This window comes from Citrus clementina, unplaced genomic scaffold, assembly GCF_000493195.1.
Source record: "Citrus clementina cultivar Clemenules unplaced genomic scaffold, Citrus_clementina_v1.0 scaffold_7, whole genome shotgun sequence".
NCBI lineage: Eukaryota > Viridiplantae > Streptophyta > Magnoliopsida > Sapindales > Rutaceae > Citrus > Citrus x clementina.
The window spans coordinates 7,868,325-7,892,333 of NW_006262075.1; the positions used below are offsets into that span (position 1 = coordinate 7,868,325).

General features: G+C 36.2%; 4 protein-coding genes across 7 annotated transcripts; 3 read left to right on the forward strand and 1 right to left on the reverse strand.

Moving 5' to 3' along the window:
• Positions 1-390: 390 nt before the first annotated feature.
• LOC18036362 (1-phosphatidylinositol-3-phosphate 5-kinase FAB1B) lies at positions 391-10,662 on the forward strand. Of its 2 annotated transcripts, none has more exons than XM_006426730.2 (12): positions 391-675; positions 1,114-1,961; positions 2,469-3,197; positions 3,979-4,132; positions 4,272-4,616; positions 5,051-5,965; positions 6,060-6,391; positions 6,805-6,928; positions 7,013-7,153; positions 7,503-9,044; positions 9,616-9,882; positions 9,989-10,662. In XM_006426730.2, the coding sequence occupies exons 2-12, from the start codon at positions 1,345-1,347 to the stop codon at positions 10,304-10,306; spliced, it is 5,484 nt and encodes a 1,827-aa protein (XP_006426793.2). In that variant the 5' UTR covers positions 391-675; positions 1,114-1,344; the 3' UTR covers positions 10,307-10,662. The 2 variants fall into 2 exon arrangements, with proteins under 2 accessions (XP_006426793.2, XP_024035909.1); XM_024180141.1 differs by having other exon boundaries at positions 391-526.
• Positions 10,663-11,365: 703 nt separating this feature from the next.
• Positions 11,366-12,406, reverse strand: LOC18036096. Its single transcript, XM_006426731.2, has 3 exons — positions 12,132-12,406; positions 11,793-11,917; positions 11,366-11,697 (listed from the first exon to the last, which is right to left on the reverse strand). Exons 1-3 carry the CDS (start codon positions 12,279-12,281, stop codon positions 11,556-11,558), a joined length of 417 nt encoding a protein of 138 aa, XP_006426794.1. The 5' UTR covers positions 12,282-12,406; the 3' UTR covers positions 11,366-11,555.
• A 2,606-nt stretch (positions 12,407-15,012) lies between these two features.
• Positions 15,013-18,750, forward strand: LOC18036178. 2 transcript variants are annotated; one of them, XM_024180142.1, is made up of 5 exons: positions 15,013-15,136; positions 15,536-16,097; positions 16,557-17,067; positions 17,150-17,231; positions 18,224-18,750. In XM_024180142.1, exons 1-5 carry the CDS (start codon positions 15,029-15,031, stop codon positions 18,443-18,445), a joined length of 1,485 nt encoding a protein of 494 aa, XP_024035910.1. In that variant the 5' UTR covers positions 15,013-15,028; the 3' UTR covers positions 18,446-18,750. The 2 variants fall into 2 exon arrangements, with proteins under 2 accessions (XP_024035910.1, XP_006426795.1); XM_006426732.2 differs by lacking the exon at positions 15,013-15,136 and adding an exon at positions 15,147-15,449.
• A 1,572-nt stretch (positions 18,751-20,322) lies between these two features.
• On the forward strand, positions 20,323-24,007 carry LOC18036179 (proteasome subunit alpha type-5). 2 transcript variants are annotated; one of them, XM_006426733.2, is made up of 10 exons: positions 20,325-20,441; positions 20,538-20,578; positions 20,663-20,744; positions 21,131-21,211; positions 21,906-22,019; positions 22,138-22,239; positions 22,590-22,648; positions 23,133-23,235; positions 23,464-23,529; positions 23,637-24,007. In XM_006426733.2, the coding sequence occupies exons 2-10, from the start codon at positions 20,565-20,567 to the stop codon at positions 23,727-23,729; spliced, it is 714 nt and encodes a 237-aa protein (XP_006426796.1). In that variant the 5' UTR covers positions 20,325-20,441; positions 20,538-20,564; the 3' UTR covers positions 23,730-24,007. The 2 variants fall into 2 exon arrangements, with proteins under 2 accessions (XP_024035861.1, XP_006426796.1); XM_024180093.1 differs by lacking the exon at positions 21,131-21,211 and having other exon boundaries at positions 20,323-20,441.
• The last annotated feature ends 2 nt before the right edge of the window (positions 24,008-24,009 follow it).

Genomic DNA, 24,009 nt, shown 5'->3' on the forward strand with positions numbered 1-24,009 from the left:
CAGCAAATAACAAATTCATTGATTGGGACATAATAAGCTAAAAAGTAGACAGTTGTCAAAAGTCAAACTTTGTTTCACGTACGTGACCAGGCAAAATTTGTTCTTGTTTGACTTTAGTTTATGTTAGTGTTAGAAAGTTGTAAAACGGCGTTGTTTTGATCTCTAATTCGTTTCATTGGACAGCAGAGTCCACCAATTATACCATGCACCCACGTTACTCAATGTCACTTTCTCTGCCACAAGAAAAAAACAAAAAATAAAATAAATGGAAAAGACTCATTTTTAGTCAAATTGAGATTGAATGAAGAATAATTATATCCGATCATAAAATAATGTTTCCATTTTTGTGTGAATATAAATACATTTTATATAAAGAAATGAAATGAAATGCAGGTGCTTTCTGATGGATCAATGATGAGCATTTATTCAAGAAAAAAATGAAAATGGAGTCTTTCCTCATACTGGGGAGGATCAAGTTGATAATTGGAGATTTGAATCATTTGATTCTTGAAGAATCGCTATCTGGGTAGGGGAATTTTCTCAATTCTTTTTCACCTACCCTTTAGTTTCTTTCTTATGATGATGGCTTTTTGATGTGATCACGGTTTTGCTTACGTGGCATTAATCTGAAGATCTTGACTGTCATGTTGTATTGTTATCGGTTATCTTTCTGAGGTAAATTGTTGATCAGAGATTTGTATACATGCATACATACATACATACATACGCGTATCCAACTACAAATTACAGACTGTTGTTTGCCCATTATAGGGGAGAATTTTTTTTTTAATTATTATTTTTGTTGTTGTAATGAGGAATCGATGAATATGGATTTGTTGGATGTTGATGCATTATTGGGGTTTTCAAAAATAGTAGTCGTCCAGATTCTTAAGTTTTGAACTTCTGGGTATTGTGAATCTGGTGTTTTTGTTTGTAGGCTGCATTTCATTTCTAAAGAGTTGTGAGATTTTGGTCTTTTGGTTCAATGATTTTTGTAGAGTTTTTCTAGCTGAATTATACAAGTTTGGGGATAAATTTTGTTGTAAATGTTTGTTTGATGCTATAGATACAGTGTTTTATAGGAAGTCAATTTTGTCTTTTGGATTGAGGCAGATAAAGAGAGCTGCCTTAGTGGTGTCAAGGATCTCCAGTGCCTGTTGATCATTAAAATCTGGGTCTGGAGGGTTTGGCGGAAAAAGGTTTTGCTGCTGGCTGAGAATTTGATCTTGGTGTTGCTGCGAGGGGAATTGTTCATGGTTTTGAGGTGAATTTCTTAGGACGTGGTTTGTTAAGAGTATTGGATGAGCATATAATAATGAACGGGGCAGTAGAGACTGCTTGTAAATGGATGCCTCCAACAAGACATTCTCTGAACTAATCAGTATACTGAAATCATGGATTTCTTGGCGATCCGAGCCTTCTCATTTATCAAGGGATTTTTGGATGCCTGATCAGAGCTGTAGGGTATGCTACGAATGTGATTCCCAGTTCACAGTTTTTAATCGCAGACATCATTGCCGCCTCTGCGGTCGAGTCTTCTGCGGCCAGTGTACATCAAACTCAATTCCTGCCCCATCTGTTGACCCAAAGACTGCCCAGGAGCAGTGGGAGAAACTACGGGTATGTAATTATTGCTTCAAGCAATGGCAGCTGGGCGTAGCTACTCTTCATAATGGAACCCTGGTTCCCAAATTTGATATCTGTACTTCACCATCAGCAGAAAGTTTTGGCAGCACTAAATCTAGTGTCACTGCCAATTGTAGCAGCTTTACTCCTGGCTCAATGCCTTACTCTGTTGGGCCTTATCAACAAGTTCAACGTAATTCTGGTGTCAGCCCCCATCAATCATCAATAATGGGGACAAACTCGGACGGACAAGGCGATGTAGCATCAAGGTGCAATGACCTTCTTGCTGACATAGGTGAAACATCTCCAAACCAATTTGGATTTTCAATGAACAGGTTGGATTTTTGTCTGCTCTTAATTGCTTTGTAGAGCATTATAAATGTGCACAGCCTTGAGATGAACTTTTATTTACCAAAACATTAGTTATATTTTGGCACAATATAAATAACACTTTTACAATGTTTACGTTACGTGTTTGTAGAATGATAGCTTCAAGTATATGGTTAATTGTGCATTTTGGGATTGAAAGTTGACGCTCTTTGTGCTAGTTTCTGGGAGTGCTCTGTGAATCTTCAGATATCTCAAAATATGTAGGAGGAAAACTTTTGATAATTTGGTTTACGTTACAACCTGTGACTGTAAGTAACTAACATCAGGACCTTTACTGTGAGTTTAGTTGATAGATCCTGCAGAAGAAGGTGGTTCCTTATTATCTGCATATGGCCATTTTTTCCTAGGTGCTCATTTTGTATGGGCTTTTAGTTTAATGTTTCTATTCAGCGGCCATTGTTGTTGGCAAGATTTTAATTACTTCTTTCTTTTTGCCTTCATTTTTGTATCAGGAGCGATGAGGAGGAGGAATATGGTGTATATCGGTCTGATTCCGAAACAAGGCATTTCTATGGTCCACTTGAGTTTGATGACATGAGCAATGATGATGGATCACATAGAATTCATCTTGATCAAGATAATACTGCCACAAAATGTTTAAGCACCTCTCCTCTACTAAGCAGTTTTGAGGCTCAAGGCTTGGAAGGGATCTCGCAGCATGGAAAAAAAGATGAACTGGAAACTGGTGATGAATGTGAAGCATCTTGTTCTCTATATGCTGCAGAGAATGTCAGTGCTGGACCTGTGGATTTTGAGAATGATGGACTTCTCTGGCTCCCCCCTGAACCAGAAGATGAAGAAGATGAGAGGGAAGCTGGTCTTTTTGATGACGACGACGATGATGATGCTGGTGATGCTACAGGAGAGTGGGGATATTTGCGCACCTCAAGCAGTTTTGGGAGTGGGGAGACCCGCAACAAGGATAAGTCAAGTGAGGAGCACAAGAAGGCCATGAAGAATGTGGTTGACGGCCATTTTAGGGCTTTGGTAGCTCAGTTATTACAGGTTGAGAACCTTTCCATTGGAGATGAAGATGATGAAGAGAGCTGGTTGGAGATCATTACATCTTTGTCTTGGGAAGCTGCTACCCTACTAAAGCCAGATATGAGCAAAGGTGGAGGGATGGACCCCGGTGGTTATGTTAAAGTAAAATGCATAGCTTCTGGACGTCGTTGTGAGAGGTAAATGGTAGAAAGTAGATTTCTGTATAAATGAATATGCTGCTCTGTTACACATCCTGAAGTGTGTGCTCTTCAGTGTTATATGATATAATGTTCCATATTTGCGCCTTTCTTTTCTTTGGTTAATCCTGTGAACAATTGTAGCATTATGGTTGCTAGAAGCTAAATTCCTTGTTGGTTAGTTTTAGTTACTTGATTGTATTAACTTATGGAAGAATCTAAGAATTTTGTGCAAAAATAACTTATTGTGTGAATAATTTTTTTAAAACATTAATTATATGATTTCTAGACCTGTATTTTAATGGTTTCTTTACCTGGGGCTATATTCATGAGCATCATAGTCAAAGAATTTCCCTTTATTACTGGAAGTCTGGAACACAATGAGATTTACATGGGAGCTAAAATTTCAAAATAAGTGAATTCTTTCACGGTCAACTCTGACCATCTTCTATTCATGAGCCTTTTCCCCTCTTATATAAGAAAGTAGAAATAGACATACATTTCTTTTTATTTCTCTTACAAGCTATGATTTATCTGCTAAGTTTATACAACTGTCCCGGAGAAGAAAAGGGTTATTTTCCTGTTAAAGAATTTTGTCCCTGGTGTTTATGCTCTGATAGAATATAAACCACTACTTGTTAGAGCTAACTAGTCATTCCTCCAGTTCTTTCAGGTTTAGTATGCCTATTAACTACAACAGTGGACTAAAGACATGTATGTTATTTTGTTGTAGTCCCTTAAGAATTTTTTTCTAATATATATTTTGATTCTTTTCTTTTAGTATGGTGGTCAAGGGAGTTGTTTGTAAGAAAAATGTTGCTCATCGACGGATGGCATCAAAGATGGAGAAACCTCGCCTATTGATCCTTGGAGGGGCCCTCGAGTACCAGCGTGTTTCTAACCTATTATCAAGTTTTGATACTCTGCTGCAGCAGGTTGTGCTTTTTAGTTCTTTTTTTCTCTCATTGGTCTGTGGCTTACTGGTTTCTCTACACGAGCAGGAACAAATATGTTTTTCTTCCCTGCTTTTTCTTTTTTTTCGTTTGTTTCTTATAGTATTATATCCTTGTCTAGGAAATGGACCATTTGAAGATGGCAGTGGCAAAGATAGAAGCGCACCACCCTGACGTTCTTCTGGTGGAGAAATCAGTATCTCGTTTTGCACAGGAGTACCTTCTTGCAAAAAACGTATCACTTGTGCTCAATACTAGGAGGCCACTTCTAGAACGGATATCTCGATGCACAGGCGCGCAAATAGTTCCTTCAATTGATCATATTTCTTCCCCAAAGTTGGGTTACTGTGAGAAGTTTCATGTGGAGAGGTTTCTGGAAGATCTTGGTTCTGCTGGGCAGGGTGGAAAGAAATTGGTGAAGACATTGATGTTCTTTGAAGGATGCCCAAAGCCACTTGGCTGTACTGTAAGTTGTCAAACTAACACCCGTTCCAAGCAATACCTCTCCCTCCTCCCCCAAGTAAATAGAAACGGTAAAAATAAATGGCTCACTCAAATTCATTTTATAAAAAGTTGGTAAGATTTAGAGTTAAAAACAAACTCTTATATGGCTCATGGACAGAATAGTTGTATGGAAATCCAAACAGGATAGCTATTAGGTACTCTGTCACCTCTTGGGGACCTTGTGGCTTGTGCAAGAAAAATTAATTGGAAATTTTTGGGGATGATTCAAGAAATTCCTTTTAAGCCCATAGGCAAAACTCTCAACAGGATGCATTTATGCTGAGTGTGTTTGCTTTGCTTTTTGAGACACCATAGTAATCACTTGAATACCTTGTGAGTGGTTTAAGAAAACTATCACAAGGGTTTTATTAAAAGCTATTGTTTTAACTGTTTCAGATTTTACTGAGAGGTGCTAACGGGGATGAGCTGAAGAAAGTGAAACATGTAGTTCAATATGGGATTTTTGCAGCTTACCACTTGGCAGTTGAGACATCTTTTCTCGCCGATGAAGGGGCCTCTCTACCTGAACTACCAATGCCTGCTCCAAGCATTGTGGTGCCAGATAAATCATCAAGCATTGAGAGGTCTATATCAACTGTACCTGGTTTCACTGTCCCAGCCAGTGAAAATTCTCCAGGACCTCAGCCTGGTCCTGAACATAAGAGATCTCACAGTGTACCATTTTCAGATCTGGCCTCATCAACTGGCATTGGTTCTATTGTCAAATTGGAAAAGTCACTGCTGCCTTCTTTATCTAATGGTGACAGCTTGCAGTCCACAGAACCTACTTCAAGTTTAACCAATTCAACTGTTTCTTTCTCTCCTGTTCCTTCATCAAGGAAAGTTATTTCAGATTCTTTCCACACTGAGCCTTTGTCTCACCATGAGGATAAAAATGAAACAGCTTCTAACGAAACTTTGGTGAAAGATGCTTCTGCAGCCAACAATCGCCAGGCTGCCAAAAATGATCATCATGGTGTTGATGGCCTTGGGCCCTTGGATGCTTTAGATCAGGGCATTGTTGTGAATAATTCCCAGAATAATAGTGGTTTTGTAATTGCAAATCAGACAGGTGATTCAAAGGTGTCATCTACCCAACAGGATAGTAATAATTATCCCGAGGAGCCAAAACTTCTAAAAGAAGAGTTTCCTCCATCACCTTCAGACCATCAGAGTATTTTGGTCTCCTTATCTTCCCGATGTGTGTGGAAAGGAACCGTCTGTGAAAGATCCCATCTCTTTCGAATCAAATACTACGGCAGTTTTGATAAACCCTTGGGACGGTTTCTGAGGGACCACTTATTCGATCAGGTAAGTTAACTCTTTCTCACATATGTATATATAACAGTTTACAGAAGCTTCAGTGACACATTCAGCAACTCAGAAATGCCTAATATTTTGTCAGAATTATCGATGCCGTTCTTGTGATATGCCTTCAGAAGCACATGTTCATTGTTATACTCATCGGCAGGGCACCCTCACTATATCTGTTAAGAAACTACCAGAAATACTCTTACCAGGTGAAAGGGAGGGAAAAATCTGGATGTGGCACAGATGCCTTCAATGTCCACGGATTAATGGTTTCCCTCCAGCTACCCGAAGAGTAATAATGTCTGATGCTGCTTGGGGCCTATCTTTTGGAAAATTTTTGGAGCTTAGCTTTTCAAACCATGCAGCTGCAAGCAGAGTGGCAAGCTGTGGCCACTCTCTACATAGAGATTGTCTTCGTTTCTATGGGTAATTATCACCAGCTCTCCTATTGATATGTTTGGTAATAATTTCTTATATGATTGGAGTATTAACAATAGATGGTTCCGCCCATGGAAGAATATAAAAGGCTTGGAATTTATAAATCATCTTGATCCAAAGAGTTATCTCCCGACACATTCTAGATGTTGTGGTGTTGTTGGTTTGAGTTGAAATTAATTTTGTTATTAACCTTTTTTGGTTATGTTGAGTGCTGGTTGGATAATGTCAGCCAATGTTTGGGACCTGAGTAGGAACTTTATTGTATTGTCGATATTACAAGGATGTAGATTGGTACGGAGCTGATAAGAAAGAGAATCATTAGGGATAATGTTCTTTTTTTCGATTTATGTTTATATGTAAACGTCTCCCCCTCTCTTTTCTCACTGCTTTTCCTTTTACAGTTTCGGAAAAATGGTTGCTTGTTTTCGGTATGCATCAATTGATGTTCATTCTGTCTATCTTCCTCCCCACAAACTTGATTTCATAAACGAGTATCAGGAGTGGATACAGAAAGAAGCAGATGAGGTAACAATGATCACACTTTTGATTTTCTTACATTCCCTTTTCGATTCACTGCATTTGAGTGATTCAATGTATGGTTATTTACAGGTTGTTTCCCAGGCAGAGCTCCTATTCTCTGAAGTACTAAACAATCTGAGTCCAATTTTGGATAAAAAAGTTGGTCCTGAATTAAGACACCAAATTGTAGAACTTGAAGGAATGTTACAAAGGGAGAAGGCAGAATTTGAGGTGAGGCTGGTTCTAGATGTTAAATTTTACTGTCCTAACAACCTATGTTTTATGCCTACATGCATTACCATTACATTTATGTATACCACAAAAATCACATACTAATTTTTGACTGGTCAATAATTGGCGTGAAATTTTTTTCAATGTGATTGACAAAATATCATTTGCTTGCCACAAATTCTGTCTTTTCTAGAGATATATCATATGTTCTTTGGCCCTCAGAAGGAAATTTAATTTAAATTCTGCCTTTTCTAGATGTCTATAAACTACAATTGATGAGAAAATTGAGTTATACTTCATTTTCAGCTTTTTATACTATTTCTGCTGATTGCTCTTGACAATTATTTAGGAATCAGTCCAAAAAGCTTTGAGCAGAGAAGCGTCGAAGGGCCAACCTGTTATTGACATTCTTGAGATCAATCGATTACGAAGGCAGTTACTTTTCCAATCTTTTTTGTGGGATCACCGCCTAGTTTATGCTGCCAATTTGGATATCGACAGCAATGGTTTGAAAAGTGAAATATCAAAACAAGGTGAAAAAATCCCAACAAGTGGTGAGAAGGTTGTCCAAATGAATGTGCTTGCCATGCCTGAAACAGGCTCATCTTTTTATGATTCTCTTCTTGCTGATGCAAAACTTGATAAGAGCTCTGATCGGGAAGAAGGAGGTGATAGCAGCACTACTTTGTCAGATGGATTTCTCCAAGAAACAATCATGGGTCAAGATTCTAATCTTTTGGAAAATGACCAAGGTAATATTTCTGCTAGCATTAGCTTCTGTGAACAATCTGGTTCTTTGGAATCTGAGGTGAATGTACGTAGGACCCTGTCTGAGGGGCAGGTGCCCATAGTTGCTAATTTGTCGGATACCCTTGAGGCTGCTTGGATGGGTGAAAATTACCAAGTAAATAATACTTATGGACTTTCTGATTCACCATTGGTAGATTCTTCAACAGTGGCAGTTATGACTGAAGGATTGGATTTGGAGGACCACAAGGAAGTCCAAACTGGGGCCAAGGTTACCCAATCTCTTTCACCTGCTCTGTCCAGCAAAGGCCCTGATAATATGGAAGAGCCAGTAGCCTGGTTTCGGATGCCTTTCTTAAACTTCTACCATTCATTAAACAAGAACTTTTTGTCAAGTTCTCAGAAGCTTGATACAATGAGTGGGTACAATCCAATTTATTTCTCATCCTTTCGAGATTCAGAACTGAAAGGGGGTGCTCGACTGTTTCTACCCGTGGGTGTTAATGACACTGTGGTTCCTGTTTATGATGATGAGCCCACGAGTATTATAGCATATGCTCTTGTTTCAACTGAATATCATGTCGGACTAATGGTTGATGATGGGGAAAAAACCAAAGAAGGTGGAGATGTTATGTCTTCCTTTTCTTTATCTGATTCAGTAAATCTACAGTCACATCTCTCTGCTGACGAGTTGACTCTTGATCTTTACAGAAGTCTTGGTTCAACGGATGAAAGCATTTTATCCTTGTCTGGATCTCGTAGCTCTCTTATCTTGGACCCACTGTCATATACAAAAGCTTTCCATCCAAAAGTGTCTTTTAAAGATGATGGTCCACTTGGTCAGGTGAAATATTCTGTAACTTGTTATTATGCACGCCGGTTTGAAGCATTAAGGAAGATATGTTGTCCATCAGAGCTGGATTATGTGAGGTCTCTTAGTCGGTGTAAGAAGTGGGGTGCCAAGGGTGGCAAAAGTAATGTTTTCTTTGCCAAAACCTTGGATGATCGGTTTATCATTAAACAAGTCACAAAGACAGAGCTGGAGTCATTTATAAAATTTGCCCCTGAATATTTTAAATATTTGTCTGAATCTATCAGCACAGGAAGTCCAACGTGCCTGGCAAAGATTCTGGGAATCTATCAGGTGCCAATCCTCTGGCCCTTAAAAGCTGCGTACGCTAATTTTTCAGATTCATCTAGATTAACTTGAAAAACTGCGTAGTCTATTTATCAGTTCAAAAGATGGCAATGTTACTGTTATGGTTTTAATCATGAATTGGCCCATATGCTATTTGAAGAATACCTCTTTGTTTGAGTAACATTGATGTCTACTCAACCCAATAGAAAATTTATTAAGTTGCTAACTCCAGAGCATATCTTGTTTGCTTCTATTGTAAACGTTCTAAGATTTTGTCAGAAATGGAGCAGAAAAGAAGCTTAAAAAGAAGTGACTGAACTTGGGAAGCTCCTGCCTATTTTGTTTGCCTAGATTTCATCATCTTAGCTAGACTTATTCTTAATTTCTGCCAATTATTTTTAATTAGAAAAGCTGTACAGTAGTTATTCAAAGGATTTTTAAGTAACAATCTCAGGTCCAGTGCTTCATTGTTATTGTGACATCCCTAACAAAAACAAATTCCAAATGGTATCACCATTTAATGCATTACGCTATCTGGAACTTATTTTATCCTAATTTTTTGCTTCATGTTTGAAAGGTTACAACAAAGCATCTAAAAGGAGGGAGAGAATCAAAGATGGATGTTCTGGTCATGGAGAATCTTCTGTTTTCAAGGAGTGTGACACAGCTTTATGATCTTAAAGGATCTTCACGTTCACGGTATAATCCTGATTCAAGTGGGAGCAACAAGGTTCTGCTAGACCAGAATTTGATTGAAGCAATGCCAACTTCCCCAATTTTTGTGGGAAACAAGGCAAAGCGCCTATTGGAGAGAGCTGTCTGGAATGATACTGCTTTTCTTGCTGTAAGTTTTTTATCTATATGTTGCAGGATTTAAAATGGGAGAGAGAGAGCCCTTGCAATTTGTTTTGATTTTATTTTATTTTATTTTTTCAACTGGTGCTTTGCAGTCAATTGATGTAATGGATTATTCATTACTGGTTGGAGTGGACGAAGAGAATCATCAGTTAGTTCTAGGGATCATTGATTTTATGAGGCAGTATACATGGGATAAGCATCTTGAAACATGGGTCAAGGCATCGGGTATCCTTGGCGGGCCAAAGAATGCATCACCAACTGTAATTTCACCAAAGCAATATAAAAAGAGGTTCAGGAAAGCAATGACTACTTACTTTTTGATGGTTCCAGATCAATGGTTCCCTCTGTCTACCGTTCCAAGCAAGTTGCAGGCTGAATTTTGCGAAGACACACAAATGGGAACTGGTTAGATTAATACAGTGACTTCATATGCTTGTACATTCCGGTATGTAGTTGGGTAATCAGCCCTACCCTTTTTCCTTCCCCGTTCATATTATTTATTTTTCATAGTCCAATTCTTTTCTTTTTTCTATATCTATAGGAATTCATTTGTATGTTTATTAAAACAAGAAAATTCATTATTATTTGGTAGGATGTAAAGATAAAGGCTAGTAAAGCCACATAAATGTCTCAGTGGTTTAATATCCGTAACCTCGCCATGAAATTTTTGTAGAAAACATTTACTTATTGTAAGTAGCATTTGAACCCACATGTACATTTACTGAATTCTTGTCCTATATTGGAATATATTAGATTTTCATGTTCATTGCCAAAATTATCTCCACTTACTCTTTTTTTTTCTGGGATTTTATTTTTTTATGTTTCTGGTTTTAATTGGAAAGTTGGCAGCGCTGCTTGTGATTTGAATATAATAATTACCCACATGCCAGGATGAATATGCTTTTTTTATTTAGGCTGGTTTTTTCAGAAAGAAATTTTCATTTGCATAGATCATTAGAATATATGCTTTTTTTTTTATTTAGGCTGGTTTTTTCAGAAAGAAATTTTCATTTGCATAGATCATTAGAATATATGGACTCCATCTCTGCAAGGATCGCAGCTGAAGCATGCAAGCACAGAAGGATGAAGTAATAGTTCCCTTCTGGGTTTAAAGTGACTTTAATGTGCTTGTTATTGGCATGTAATGTGAGAGCTGTCCTGTTACTTTCCCCCAAATATATTGTGCTTCAACTGAATTTGTCCTTGAGAGATGACGCTGTCACATAGGTTTTAATCAAGACCACATGAAGATTGATATATTCTCTAGAAAAAGCAACAAGTTCATATTTAATTTGCTGAAATGTGTGATTTGAGTTTTATCCGAACATTTAATGTCAGCAAATTTTTAAAGAATCTAGTTGAGTCAATTAAATTTTACATTATCTGCATAATCAAGGATTATTAGCCTAGCAACTATCACCCTTTAATTCTAGCAAAAGAGGTAAGAGGAAATGCTCGAAGGGTACAAATTATAAAAGAACTGAATTCAGACCGGTACCTGTAAAATATAAGTGGGAAGTGCTTCAATTCAATGGAGAACAAAAGCTTTTTATGCTTCCCCATATATGCTATGTTTAAAGGAACTCTATTTACATGATGCTTCATGTTATTTAAAGTACATTTTATAAAGTTCAGCAGTTTAATGGCTTTACACAGCGACTAAAAGAATGTGTTAAAGCCATTCCAGTTGATGTCTTCTTGTACAGCAACACCACCTTTGCCAGCATTGTTACACTCACCACCACTATCATTAACAATTTCATGCCATCTTTGCAGAAGAATATTCATGATCTCAACATCCCTAAATTCAGCAATTTGACAAGATTCAATTGAGTAGAAAAAAAGAAACTCCTTTTAGTATATGGTAGATTATGCAACTTGTGACAAGTAATATACCTTGGATGAAATGTTGCCCTTGGAATCTGTTGATGAAAACGAGGGCCTTCATCATATCCTTCACAAATCATCTCCCCATTTTCATCTCTATAACAAATTATACCTTCAAAGTGATCCTCAAAAGCCTGCTAAGGCCAACAAGAAATGTTAAACATCATAAATTCACCAACCCTCTTGATCCTTTAATAACTTGGAAACTTTGGAACTAAAGTTGAACCAATTGGGTCGTGTTGCATAGCAATGATTCTTTGCCACAGTGATAAGAAACATGAAAGCAAAAGATGTTGATTGAAATTAATGATCAGTAAGAAGAAAAAAAAGTAAGTAATTAGTGTTGACCTTGGTTTTGAAGGAGGATCTGAGCTTAATTGTAGCTGCTTTCTTGAATGAAACTAATTGAGTTTGTTTAAGCACAGTTTTTGCACCAAAAGCAGATTTTTGGATACTGATATATGGAGCTGAAGAACATGCTGTTGCCATTGATCTCATGCTACCAAAAGATGAAGAATGAAGAAAAAGAAATTTGTTGTTATTGCTTGCTAGGTGGGGAATAATATTATTAATGGCTTTGTAGTTACAAGTTCACAGTGACTTGAAATGAATATAATATTCAATTATTGATGTGCATTGTCTTATCATATTGCATTATATTTTGTTAAAAATAGGAAGTGGCCCCACCTGGCTTATCTTCTACCTGTTGATGCTGGTGAAACTTAAGCCATCTTTTCTGTTCGCTCATCAATATCTTTTAGAACTATTTGTTGGTGGGTCTATTCGCACTCTCATATTAAGCAATCCCTTTGACTGTCTCCATGATATTTCTTTTGGGAGTAAAAACAAGCGCCCCATATGTTGTTGATCACGAGTGCAGGGATATTAGTGTTAATTGGAATTCAAATATAATCTTATTTACATCTCTAGCTTTCAATCAATCAACTTTCTCTAATTCAAGCTACATTTGCTTTTTTCTAAAAGAATTTCTTATCGGTCATTATCAACTCTCATTAAAGATAATGATTCTTATTGTTAAAGTCAATAGCTCAAACGTGACTCCCTCATCATCCTATGAGCAGGAATTGCTTCTCACACATTAATTAATCTCTTTTCGGATTGATTTATGCATATATTCTTATATTGGAAACATATTAATATTTATTAATTCTGCACCTAAAGCATTTTCTAATCTGTACTACTTGTTATATTATTGATTAATCAATGTAGCTTAAGGTTATAAAACTCCATCATTAGTCTTGAAATCTTCTTCAAAGAATTTGAGGTATTAAAATATCATAAATATGCGGCCCTTTGGAACTGTTAGGCCATGCTTATGCAAGCACAAACATATATACTACTATATTTTGCCCGGTATTTTTACTAAGGTTACCTATCATATCAATGGCCTTTGAGGTACATATCAGGGATCAAATTACATCCACGACGAGAAGACACGAACCTCATCATTTACTATAATAATGTTATGTATACAAAGTTTGTGCCTCATCATTTATTATAATAATATCATGTATATAAAATTTATACTCTTTTAACTTATACGACATATAACTTGATTTTTTAGGCTGTGTTTACTTGCTGGAGTGGGAGTGAGGAGTGTGGATTCCTCTCACTCCAGCGTTTACTTCCTTAAAATGGAAAGGGAGTGGGAATCTCATTCTGTGGGCCCCATTTATTTTTAGAGTGGGGAGTGGGAGTGAGAATCCACTCCCACCTCTCCATTTTTTACCCTTTTATTTTTTTAATTTAATTTAATATTTTATAATTAATAAAATAAAATAAATAATATTATATTTATTTGAATAATATTATTATATTTATTTGAATAATATTATTATATTTATTTGAATAATATTATTATATTTATTTGAATAATAATATTATATTTAACTAAATAATAATTTGCATTGATTCTAAGTTAAAATTATTTTAAAATAATATTATTATATTAATAGAGAATTAATAAATATAATATTATTATATTTATTTTTAAAATAATAGTACTATATTTATTTAATATTAATAATAATAAATAGTTTATTCTAAGAAAATATTAATTTTGTACTAAATAATATTATATGATTATTTTATATAATAATAAATTTAATATAATTATATTGAATAAAATAAGGTTTCACTTATATTAAAATTAATAATTTATTGTTCATAATTAAGAATATTAATAATTATAATAAATTTACAAATATAATAAAATAAATATTATTTATTAAATATATTTTTTATTAGTTTTGTAATTAAAAATTATAATTCTTTAAATAAGGATAAAATTATAATTTGAAACTATTTACTCCCAATCCAAGACAAAGTAAACACATAAATTGGATTCTAATCTCTATTCCATACTTTCATTCCAGTGTAAGTAAACAATTTACTCCCACTCCCACTCCCACTCCACACTCCCAATCATAAGATTTTCATTCCTCAAGATTCATAATCTAATCCAAATCCCACTCCCACTCCACACTCTCAATCATAAGATTTTCACTCCTCAAGATTCACAATCCAATAAAAAAAAGTAAACGCTATTTTAGTGAATTAACGTGCGTCAGGCTTCGTCGGTAACAAACAACAGTCCCATCATTCACCACCTGCGTTGGGGTAGAATCAACTGATTTCAGGAAGTGGGCTAAGGTCCAGCTGGCTGTGCCCAAGAAGTCTCATTCATAGAGGCCTTAGGCTTGCTTTTGGAGCACAGAAAGCAAACTGGGCTGATAGTTTTCCAAGCCCTTTTTTTTTTTTTTTTTCATTTTGTTGATGAATTGAATCTGTTGCATGACTCCTTTGGTGAATCATGGTGTCACAAACTCAATATTTACACAATCTGCAGAGCAGAGCTCTTGAGATTTTCCTTTGTTGCTTTGCATTGTGATAATGAATTAAATGCAATTAAGAAAACCAGAAAACTTGCTTATATTGCGTTGAATGTGGAAGTACAAAATCCAGCATGTATTGGTGCTTTTTCTTGGAATCTAGCACCAGTGCCTCATCAGTCAAAGAAGTACACACTCATAGAGATAGAGGGGTAAAATCCAATAAGAAGCTTCTCAAAAAGAATACAAAAATTAAAACAATAAAAAGGCTTTGTACATTTTATCACTTCTGTAATCCTGAGGGTTAAGACCACAAGACTCATGAGTGCTTTTCATGTGTTTTTGTGTTTATTTTTTAATTCCCACCTCCCAAAGCTCCTCACTCTTCTTTTTATGAAGTACACTTTCGACTCCTGTGAAAATTGTCATTGTTGTTTCATTTTGAAAGGGGAGAAAGAAAGACAGAACTGGCTTGGCCTGCCGGTGGCTGATCAATCCCATGTGAGTCATTTTTTGTAACAGTGCTTTCCTTGGTCCATTTTCTCTTTTCTCGTAGTCAATGCTTTTCCTAGTTTAGCAATCACTGCTCTACTGGTTTCTTACTTCTCAGTCACTTTCTTATGACTCAAAGTTACAGATCAAAATAATAATGATATGCTGCAACAAACAAACAAACCACCTGTCCAAAAACTGACAAGAGCCCCACAAAAGAACCCCTCTTGCTTTAAATTAGCCATCAAGAAATTTAACCTCAGCCATGGATCCCCCAAGTCCAAAGTTCTTTCAAGCTCAATCTGTATTTACTTCAGCTGGGGTATGCATTCTGCATTCTGCATTTTGTTTGTTTTTGTTTTTCATGTCTCTAATTTGATTCTCACATTCTGTTTTCTTGTGATTCAGCAACAAACAATGGACCGCAACACAAGCCTCTGTGGAAAAAGTAAAGGCAACCCGTTTGCAGTTGTAGATACATTTGATGACCCACTTTGCAAGCTCAATCTCAAAGAAACTTCGGAGTTTGTCAAGTCATTTCCTGTGGCTGTAAATGACAATAGCATTTCAGCTCAAAGAAGGGGAGTGAACTCAGTCATACAAAAGAGAATAGAAGCACCTCCCACTCCTGGAAGGCCTGTTTTTAGCTTCAGCGTTGGCAATTTTTCAAGAAAAAATGTTCCTTCAAAGTGGGATGATGCTGAGAAATGGCTAAACAGCACATCTTGCCATGGCTCTCCTGCTCATCCAATTAAGCCAGTACCAATACCAATACCAGAATCTTCCAAGAACCAGAAACAAGTTGATAATTTTAAGCAACAAATGGTGGTCTTTTCGGAAAAGTCCAGGGTCACGGAGGAAAAGGTTTCTAAAGTTATCTCAAGCTTTCAAAGTTCTCTGTCTTTGGACCACCATAATTCAGCCAGTGCTTTTAATGGGGTCTCAGTCTCAACAGATGTTTTTCTAAAAGGTAGCATTTATATTTCACTGTAACTTTATTTGAACCTTTGGCTTTGCGTCTCAAGAACTTTTCCTTTTCGTTTCTATCACTTTCTACCATTGACATTTTTGTCTCGTCTTTTTAATAGCTTAATAAATTTCTAAACTTATGACAACAGTTTTATTGTCCCCTTGCTTGGGAAAGAAACCCAGCTGGATTTTCTTGCTGGAAAATGTATGTCACCGAGCCTGAGTTTGGTTGCAACGATTTAGGATGATTTCAGTATCGACTTTGTTTACTTTGGCCCAAAATTGTGTAAATGAATGCTGCAAAGAACCATTGCTTCTTTATCAATAAGTTCATATTATGATACTTCTAATGCATATTAAGTAATACTGTCATTGTTTGATTCATGATTATGTTCCTTATTGAATGTGGACTATGGATTTTCTTCAGTAGACTTATCTCAGGTTTGTTGATCAAATGTAGATAAGTTCGCAGATGAGGTACAATCAGTTTTGCCGAATTTCAAATACTCAGAGCCATCAAGAGAAGGGTTTCTATTCAGAAATACTAATGGTGAAACCATGAAAGACGTGGCTACGGAAGTGATTCATGAGGTTCAGCACAGAGATGTTGGGACAGAGATGACTCCCTTAGGCAGTTCCACTGTTTCCAGATGCCACACACCATTCACGAGCTCATCACCTGCAAGACACAATACACCCGCCAATAGGTCAGGACCATTGGCGTTAGGACATTCGAACAGCATCAATAGCACCGTTGACATTTCCCAGTTGCAGGAGTGTCATTTAGCTAAGCTACAACTTGGTACACAATATGATTCAGTGCCATCGAATTGGAGCTCAAGGGAAGAGGAGGAAGAGGAAATATCAAAGAGTTTAAGACATTTTGAAACAGGCAGTGTATGCCAGAAGAGTGCTTCAGATTCAAGAGCTGCTGCTTGGGAAGAAGAGGAAAAGACTAAGTGCTGCCTCAGGTAACAAGTTTGTTCATCAATTTGAAACATTGTTTTGGATAGTAAGTATTCCTGTTGTTAATAATTGTGAACTGAGTTGCAGGTACCAGAGAGAAGAAGCAAAAATACAAGCTTGGGTGAACCTTCAAAGTGCAAAAGCAGAAGCTCAATCAAAAAAACTTGAGGTACTTTTCTTATCATTACATTAATCATTGACACTTTCTTTCCAATTGGAAATGCAAGCATCATAAATGTGTGACTGGAACTTCAATAGTTGTCTTTGCCAATTGTCATTACTTTTAGGTTGCCTTGATATTAATCTTCTCCCTCTTTTGCTTTATAATGGAAAATATGGTCCCATGTTTCCACTACTACAACATGAAACAAAATGGTATACATAAACATTATTTAAGAGTGGTGTCATCAAACATTGCGACTGAGATATTAAAAACTAATGATTTGGGATATATGCGAGACATGTAGCAAAGCCATGTTCTCCCAATGAAAACTGAAGATAAGCATAATTTATCTTGCAAGTGGAGATATAATGCATATATGATCACAAGCTTTTGTCAGGTTTATTGTTGATTTAGTCACCCTCGAGCCACCCGCTACACTCTACACCCCTTGCCTTTTATTTTTTTTGACTAGGTCACCTCTTGTTGGAGCGATCTTCCTCAATTCTATATTCGCTTATGTATATACTTCACTGTTAAATAAGGAATATTAAAGCTAGAAGTCTTCATGTTTATATCTATTTAAGTCCATGGTTTTTGTCGTAGCTTACAAACCCATGTGAAGGTCTAACATTGAAAATGTTGTGGGAAATTGGAATATTAATTTGAACCTGGATATCTCATGCTTGGAAGTCTAGTTTTTAGTGCCTTTTGAATAAAATATTTTCACCTTCTAATTGATTAAGGCGGCACAATTTGCTACTCTACTTTATATCTGCATGCATTGCACTTACATTCTGTCATGGAAAATTGTTTATTATACATGGTACACTATGCAAGCTTATTAGTTTGGAGGCTTGTATATGCTCTGACTTAAGAAATTTTCTGTCTTATTGCCTGTTTGTCCTCTAATGACTGGTTTGGATTTGCAATATCGATAATTGAAATTTGTGCACTTGTGATTTTTCGGTTGACTGTCATTTTTGAGCTGAACTTCTTAGGTGAAAATTCAAAAGATGAGATCAAACTTAGAAGAGAAGTTGATGAAGAGGATGGTAGTTGTTCACAGACGAGCTGAGGAATGGAGGGCAGCAGCACGGCAACAACATGCTGAGCAGATTCAGAAGGCCGGTGCACAAGCTCAGAAGATTATAAACAGACATAACACTCATATTTCTGTGCACAGCTCTTGTGGTTGCTTTCCCTGCAATAACTATCAATAAGAAACAAAAGATAAATAAAAAGCTTCATTCTGTATCTCTACTTCTAAGAAATCCCAGGATTACATTACATTTCACTAGTTAAAAGAGGGCAATGGCATTGTCAATTTGAGACATGGGGTGTAGTGGCAACGAGGCGTGAATGTACCATTGGGATTGGCTGGTCCAGCTTTCTTTGTGATTTTCCTAATTTTTGCCTTGCAGTGGGCTTGGCCTGCCCTGCAACGGTTTGGAACCCCATATGGGAGCTAGATATAGGCTCTGTCACACCTTTCAACCAAGCAACAGATTTGAAAATGATAAAACCAATCCACCTCCATATCAATGTCATATTTAACATTTTGTTAAGAGTCCAAACGCATAACTGTGAAAAGTAAATGAAGCAGCTAGATTAGTCGATGAAAGAAACTTATAAATATGTAAACAAGGTTACATAAATGAATAATTTTTCAATAAGGAATTGCTGATCACGTAAAAGCCAAGAATGAGTTAACATATGAATTTTTTTTTTTAATGTAGCGTATTTTCTTTTTTTTCCCTCTTAGCTTACTTTTTACTTTGATAATCACAAATTTTTAGTTAGAAATCCACTCTACATTAATGTTAATGCTTGAACAAGAACTGTCTTTGGACACCAAAGTTGTTAACACCCATGGTAGCTGTAAGATTCCTGCATTGTTTTTAATGCTCACAGCAAATTTCAGAGCAAAATTTAAAGAAACAAGGGCAGCTTCTAAATTTTTATACAAGTCTAAGCTGAAGGTAGGTTTCCAAAATTATGGAAAGTAGCCAACCACATAAGTTAACGTGCGCAGGAGACTAAAGCCTCGCAAAAGTTGCAGTAGCTTTTTAGCTTTAGCTTTCATGATTAGCAGCAAGCGCCAAGCAGGCTAGTGTTTTATGAACTGTTGGATTTTTCCAATCTTTCATTTTGGCCTTTTCTTTTGGATCAGCCATGCATCTTTTCCGCAGGACCCCGGCATGCACTGCCAATTTCTGCCGTAGTATCTAAGCTTGAGATATTGTGATCTGGTGGTGTCTTTTTTTTTTGTGCGCTTAAGTTAAAACTTCACATTTGACCAAGTCTTAACGCAGAATAACATGTGCATGTTTTACATAACATTTTACTGCCCATTGTTTTCTGCATAGATTCTGTTCTCTTCAATTTAAACTTACCTGTTATTTTTTAGTCAGACTGAACTCTGCAGGGGCTTGAGTACCCAGTGTGAATGAGAAAATTTGGCTAAATTGTTTTTAGGTTACAGATTTCGCGACTGTAAATAAATATAATGAGTGGCTACTTGGATGTTTCAACGTGTAAAGTTCTAATAGGTACTACATTAGAGGTTTGTGGTTTGATTACGGCTTACTTAAAGCTAAATTAGCCAACGGCAGGTGGTAAAGCACTCTTCTGTCTTCCCGAGTAATGCTAGATATTTCAATATTTAGATTTTAATTTGAGTCTCAACTGATGTAATATTCATCTATTATAAGAAAAATAAATAATTTTATTAAATTTATCATTAATAAATCAATGAGTTATACTTAGAATTAGTACTGAAGTTAAGATTAAAGTATTGGGATCTCCAATATTATTGTATCAATAAATTGTAGTACAAGCTTAGAAAGATTTGGAGAACGGTTTTCTTTTATAATTTTTTATTAGTTTCTTTTTAACGCACATAACAATTAAAAAATAAAAATTGAACATAATGGGAAGGGCCCATTACAAAATGGGCTAACTTAGGAAACTGAAGCCCATAAACAACCCTCAAAACGGACCACGACCACAATCTTAATCTAAGCCCAAACACGAACCGGAAACTAGAACTAAAAACGTTTCGTACGCAATTCACAGGAAAAGAAAAGAAGGGAAAAAAAACGTTTCGATCTTTAACTTGTCTCTCAAGAAGATCTCTACAAAAAAGTCTCTTGAAGCCGTCTTTCCTCAATTGAACTCTCGCTCTAACACAGTTCCGGTATCGACTCTTAAGCTCAGGTAAACGGGCTCTTTTGTGCTTATTCACGTAACCTAATTCCAAATAGATCTCCTGCTGCATTAACCTTTTTTTCACGTTTCTCTGTCTCTATTTAGGTTTCCAGATCCAATCAGCAACAAAACATGTTCCTTACAAGGTAATTTTTCTGGGTTTTTTAAGTATTCTTCTGTGTTTTCGTCTTTTTTTTTTAATTTATAACACTTGTCGAATATTGTCATAGGACTGAGTATGATAGAGGAGTGAACACTTTCTCTCCAGAAGGAAGATTGTTTCAGGTCGAATATGCTATTGAGGCCATTAAGGTAAATACTCGCTACTTATTTTTTGTTTTGTGCCTCCGAAAATTTTATTTTTTCATTATAATTGTGGCTAGTGGTTAAATTAAGCATGCCTATGCAGAATCTCATTTAGTGCTTGATTAGTCTTCATAATATCGACCTTTGTTGATTTAGGGCATGTTTGTAACTTTGATGCTTCTACTTATAATGTGTTTCGTAAATGTTTTCTGTTATTTGATTGGCCATGTTTACCAACCATTTATACTTTATAGTTGCAGATTCCATGTTGTTGGATTAAGAGCCAGAAAACCTCAATAATGAACATACTCTTAGTGAAAGCAACTACTTTTTTTTTCTAATATATTAAAATTTTTATTGAGTAGAGTTGTGGTATTGAATGTATTGTGCAGCTGGGTTCAACTGCAATTGGGTTGAAGACGAAAGAAGGGGTTGTGCTTGCTGTCGAGAAACGCATTACTTCACCACTGCTGGTTTGTTTAATTCTTGTTGTGCTTTTTCTTTACTTGTAAATGCTTGGTCTTGTGTGAGTATATATATCCGTAAATTTCATGCTTCTACAATTCTTTAGGCATGTGCTTTAATGTACTACAAAGCAAAAAAAGATCAGTCCCTCATCAGGAGGGCAATAAAATGCATATTAAAGGATCATGATTCACATTAATCGTTTGGATAGAAAAAGGGCAATGTTATTCAAAATAACAACATGTGATTAAGATAAATAGCTTTTAAAAGCCAAATAGCAACAAACCCAAAGGACAAGCCTGGGCATTGATATACCGAAAGCAGATTTTCTTCTATGACGATGGAAGCAAATTCTGCAGCCAACACACATATATCCCCACCATATGTCTTAATTGGGCTGGGATGTTTACATATTTATGAGATATGTGTATGGTTTGATGTTTACATATTTATGAGTTTCTGTACAGTCTGAGTCCAGGAATCTAATTTGATGTAGGGTTTTCAATTGGAGTGCAGTTTTGCATTTGTGGTGAAAAACTGTTTTTGACTTGTTATATGACAATAAGGAATATGGATAACAAAGTTTGTATGTAGATAAAATGGTATGATGACATTTGCTTATGTTTGCAGTTAGAGGTTGCAATTTTTTGAAGTCATCATTTATTTGATGTTCTTTTTTCATTTCCTAATTTTATGTTTCAGGAGCCCAGCAGTGTGGAGAAGATTATGGAAATTGATGAGCATATAGGATGTGCTATGAGTGGATTGATTGCTGATGCTCGTACACTTGTTGAACATGCAAGGGTTGAAACTCAGGTGCTGTGTTCTTGATTTCTGATGTTTGTATACTTTTCAACAAGCTTAGCTAGAAATCTGATGATTCTTGTACATCACATATAGACTTTTTATTAATATCTTGAATTAATGTTTACAGAATCATAGATTCTCATATGGTGAGCCAATGACCGTAGAATCTACTACACAAGCACTCTGTGACCTGGCGCTACGCTTTGGTGAAGGCGATGAAGAATCCATGGTAATAAATGCTTACCTTGATGGCATCCAATGGGTCCTTTTTTTTCTTTTCCTCCTCTTTTCTTTGGACATGTTGTTTTAGTTCAAGTTAATTTCTTGCCTTTTTTTTTTTTTTGGCACTTCAAGTACCAATGTTTTTAGATTAGCTTCATTCTGCTTGATTCTTTCATTGTTTAGAGAGAGATGAAAGCAGGTTCATACAATGGTGTTTTCCGGTTGGAAAATTCATTCTTTACTTTAATAAAATATTTCCTTGGCCATCTTTTTGCCATATAATATTAGATCATTGATTTGTGATAGTTACATATCTTTTTGAATGCCTTCTGATGTCTATTAATTTCTTCTGTGCAGTCTCGACCATTTGGAGTATCCCTTCTTATTGCTGGATCCGACGAGAATGGACCTAGCCTGTAAGTGCAAACTTTCTTTAATTCCTCTCTAAATATTTAACAGGCTTTAATTGAAAATTATCCAGATGGGTGTGCTTTAATTTGACATTAGGCTGGTAGGCAGTGCATATTCTCGTTAGCACTACCCAATATAACAAGTAACAGTAGTCACTAGTTGCATGTGTGAATTTATGACTAACTGCACAATGATGTTAGCCAGCTTGCAATTTTAATTTCTTTTTTGTTTCTATTTCAGTAGTCTATAACGGGCACTTTGTATTATTAGTTCCATTCATGTAAAATTTTCAACTTAGTAATATGTTAGCAGCAGTACTGATCATCGAACCTAGTGAAGCTGCAACTATAGTTTTTGGGGCATTATGAGACTATTTTTCATGGTGCTGATTTTCCAAGCGTTATCTTGCCACATTTTTTACTTTTTTGGGGTATCTCCTGTTGATTTATCCCTGCTGGCTGTGTAAATATCCTGGAACTTGCTGTGCAGGTACTATACAGATCCATCTGGCACATTCTGGCAATGCAATGCAAAGGCTATTGGTTCAGGTTCAGAAGGAGCTGACAGTTCTCTCCAAGAGCAATATAACAAGGTTTCGCTCTCTCTCTCTCTCTCTCTCCCCCGACCCGAGTGTGTTTGTGTGGTATAACAAGCTTCAAACCTTTTGAAGTGCCAATTATCAACTAGTCATTATTTATCTTGTTCGGCAATACACAGCCATTGAATTTGCGTTCTATGCCAGAAGGATCTTTTTTAAAGTGGGGGAAAAAACTGATTTACTATGAATTGTTGCTGAGCTTCATTTGATAACGTTTTGCAGGATTTAACCCTTCAGGAAGCAGAGACAATTGCTCTATCAATTTTGAAGCAAGTTATGGAAGAAAAGGTAAAGAATGATAATACGGTGCAAATATTAGTCTATGTGCTCTTTAGTTCATTTGTTTGTTCATTATAGTAATTCACTGCTTTAACCAATGTTGATTCTGATTTCAGGTCACTCCAAACAATGTTGATATCGCAAGGGTAGCTCCAACGTATCATCTCTATACCCCTTCTGAGGTGGAGGCTGTCATCAATCGCCTATGAGTATCCAGAGAAAATCATCTTTAAAATTTCTTCCCTGGCTTCAGTGGTGTTTCTTCAGTTCTTTGCAGTGCAAGTGCACTTCGTAGTTTGTTTGTTAGGGGAAACAATTATATTTGTTTATGATTGGGATTGCACCCATTTGAACCTTTCTGTTTTGGTGCTGGGTTTGAGCTGCCTATCATAACCCCGAAATCTGTGTCCGTGCAGAACTGAAGTACTTCTCAGTTGTATGAACGATATGAACCTAATGGAAATTTAGATTAAAATCTTGTTTTTAAGT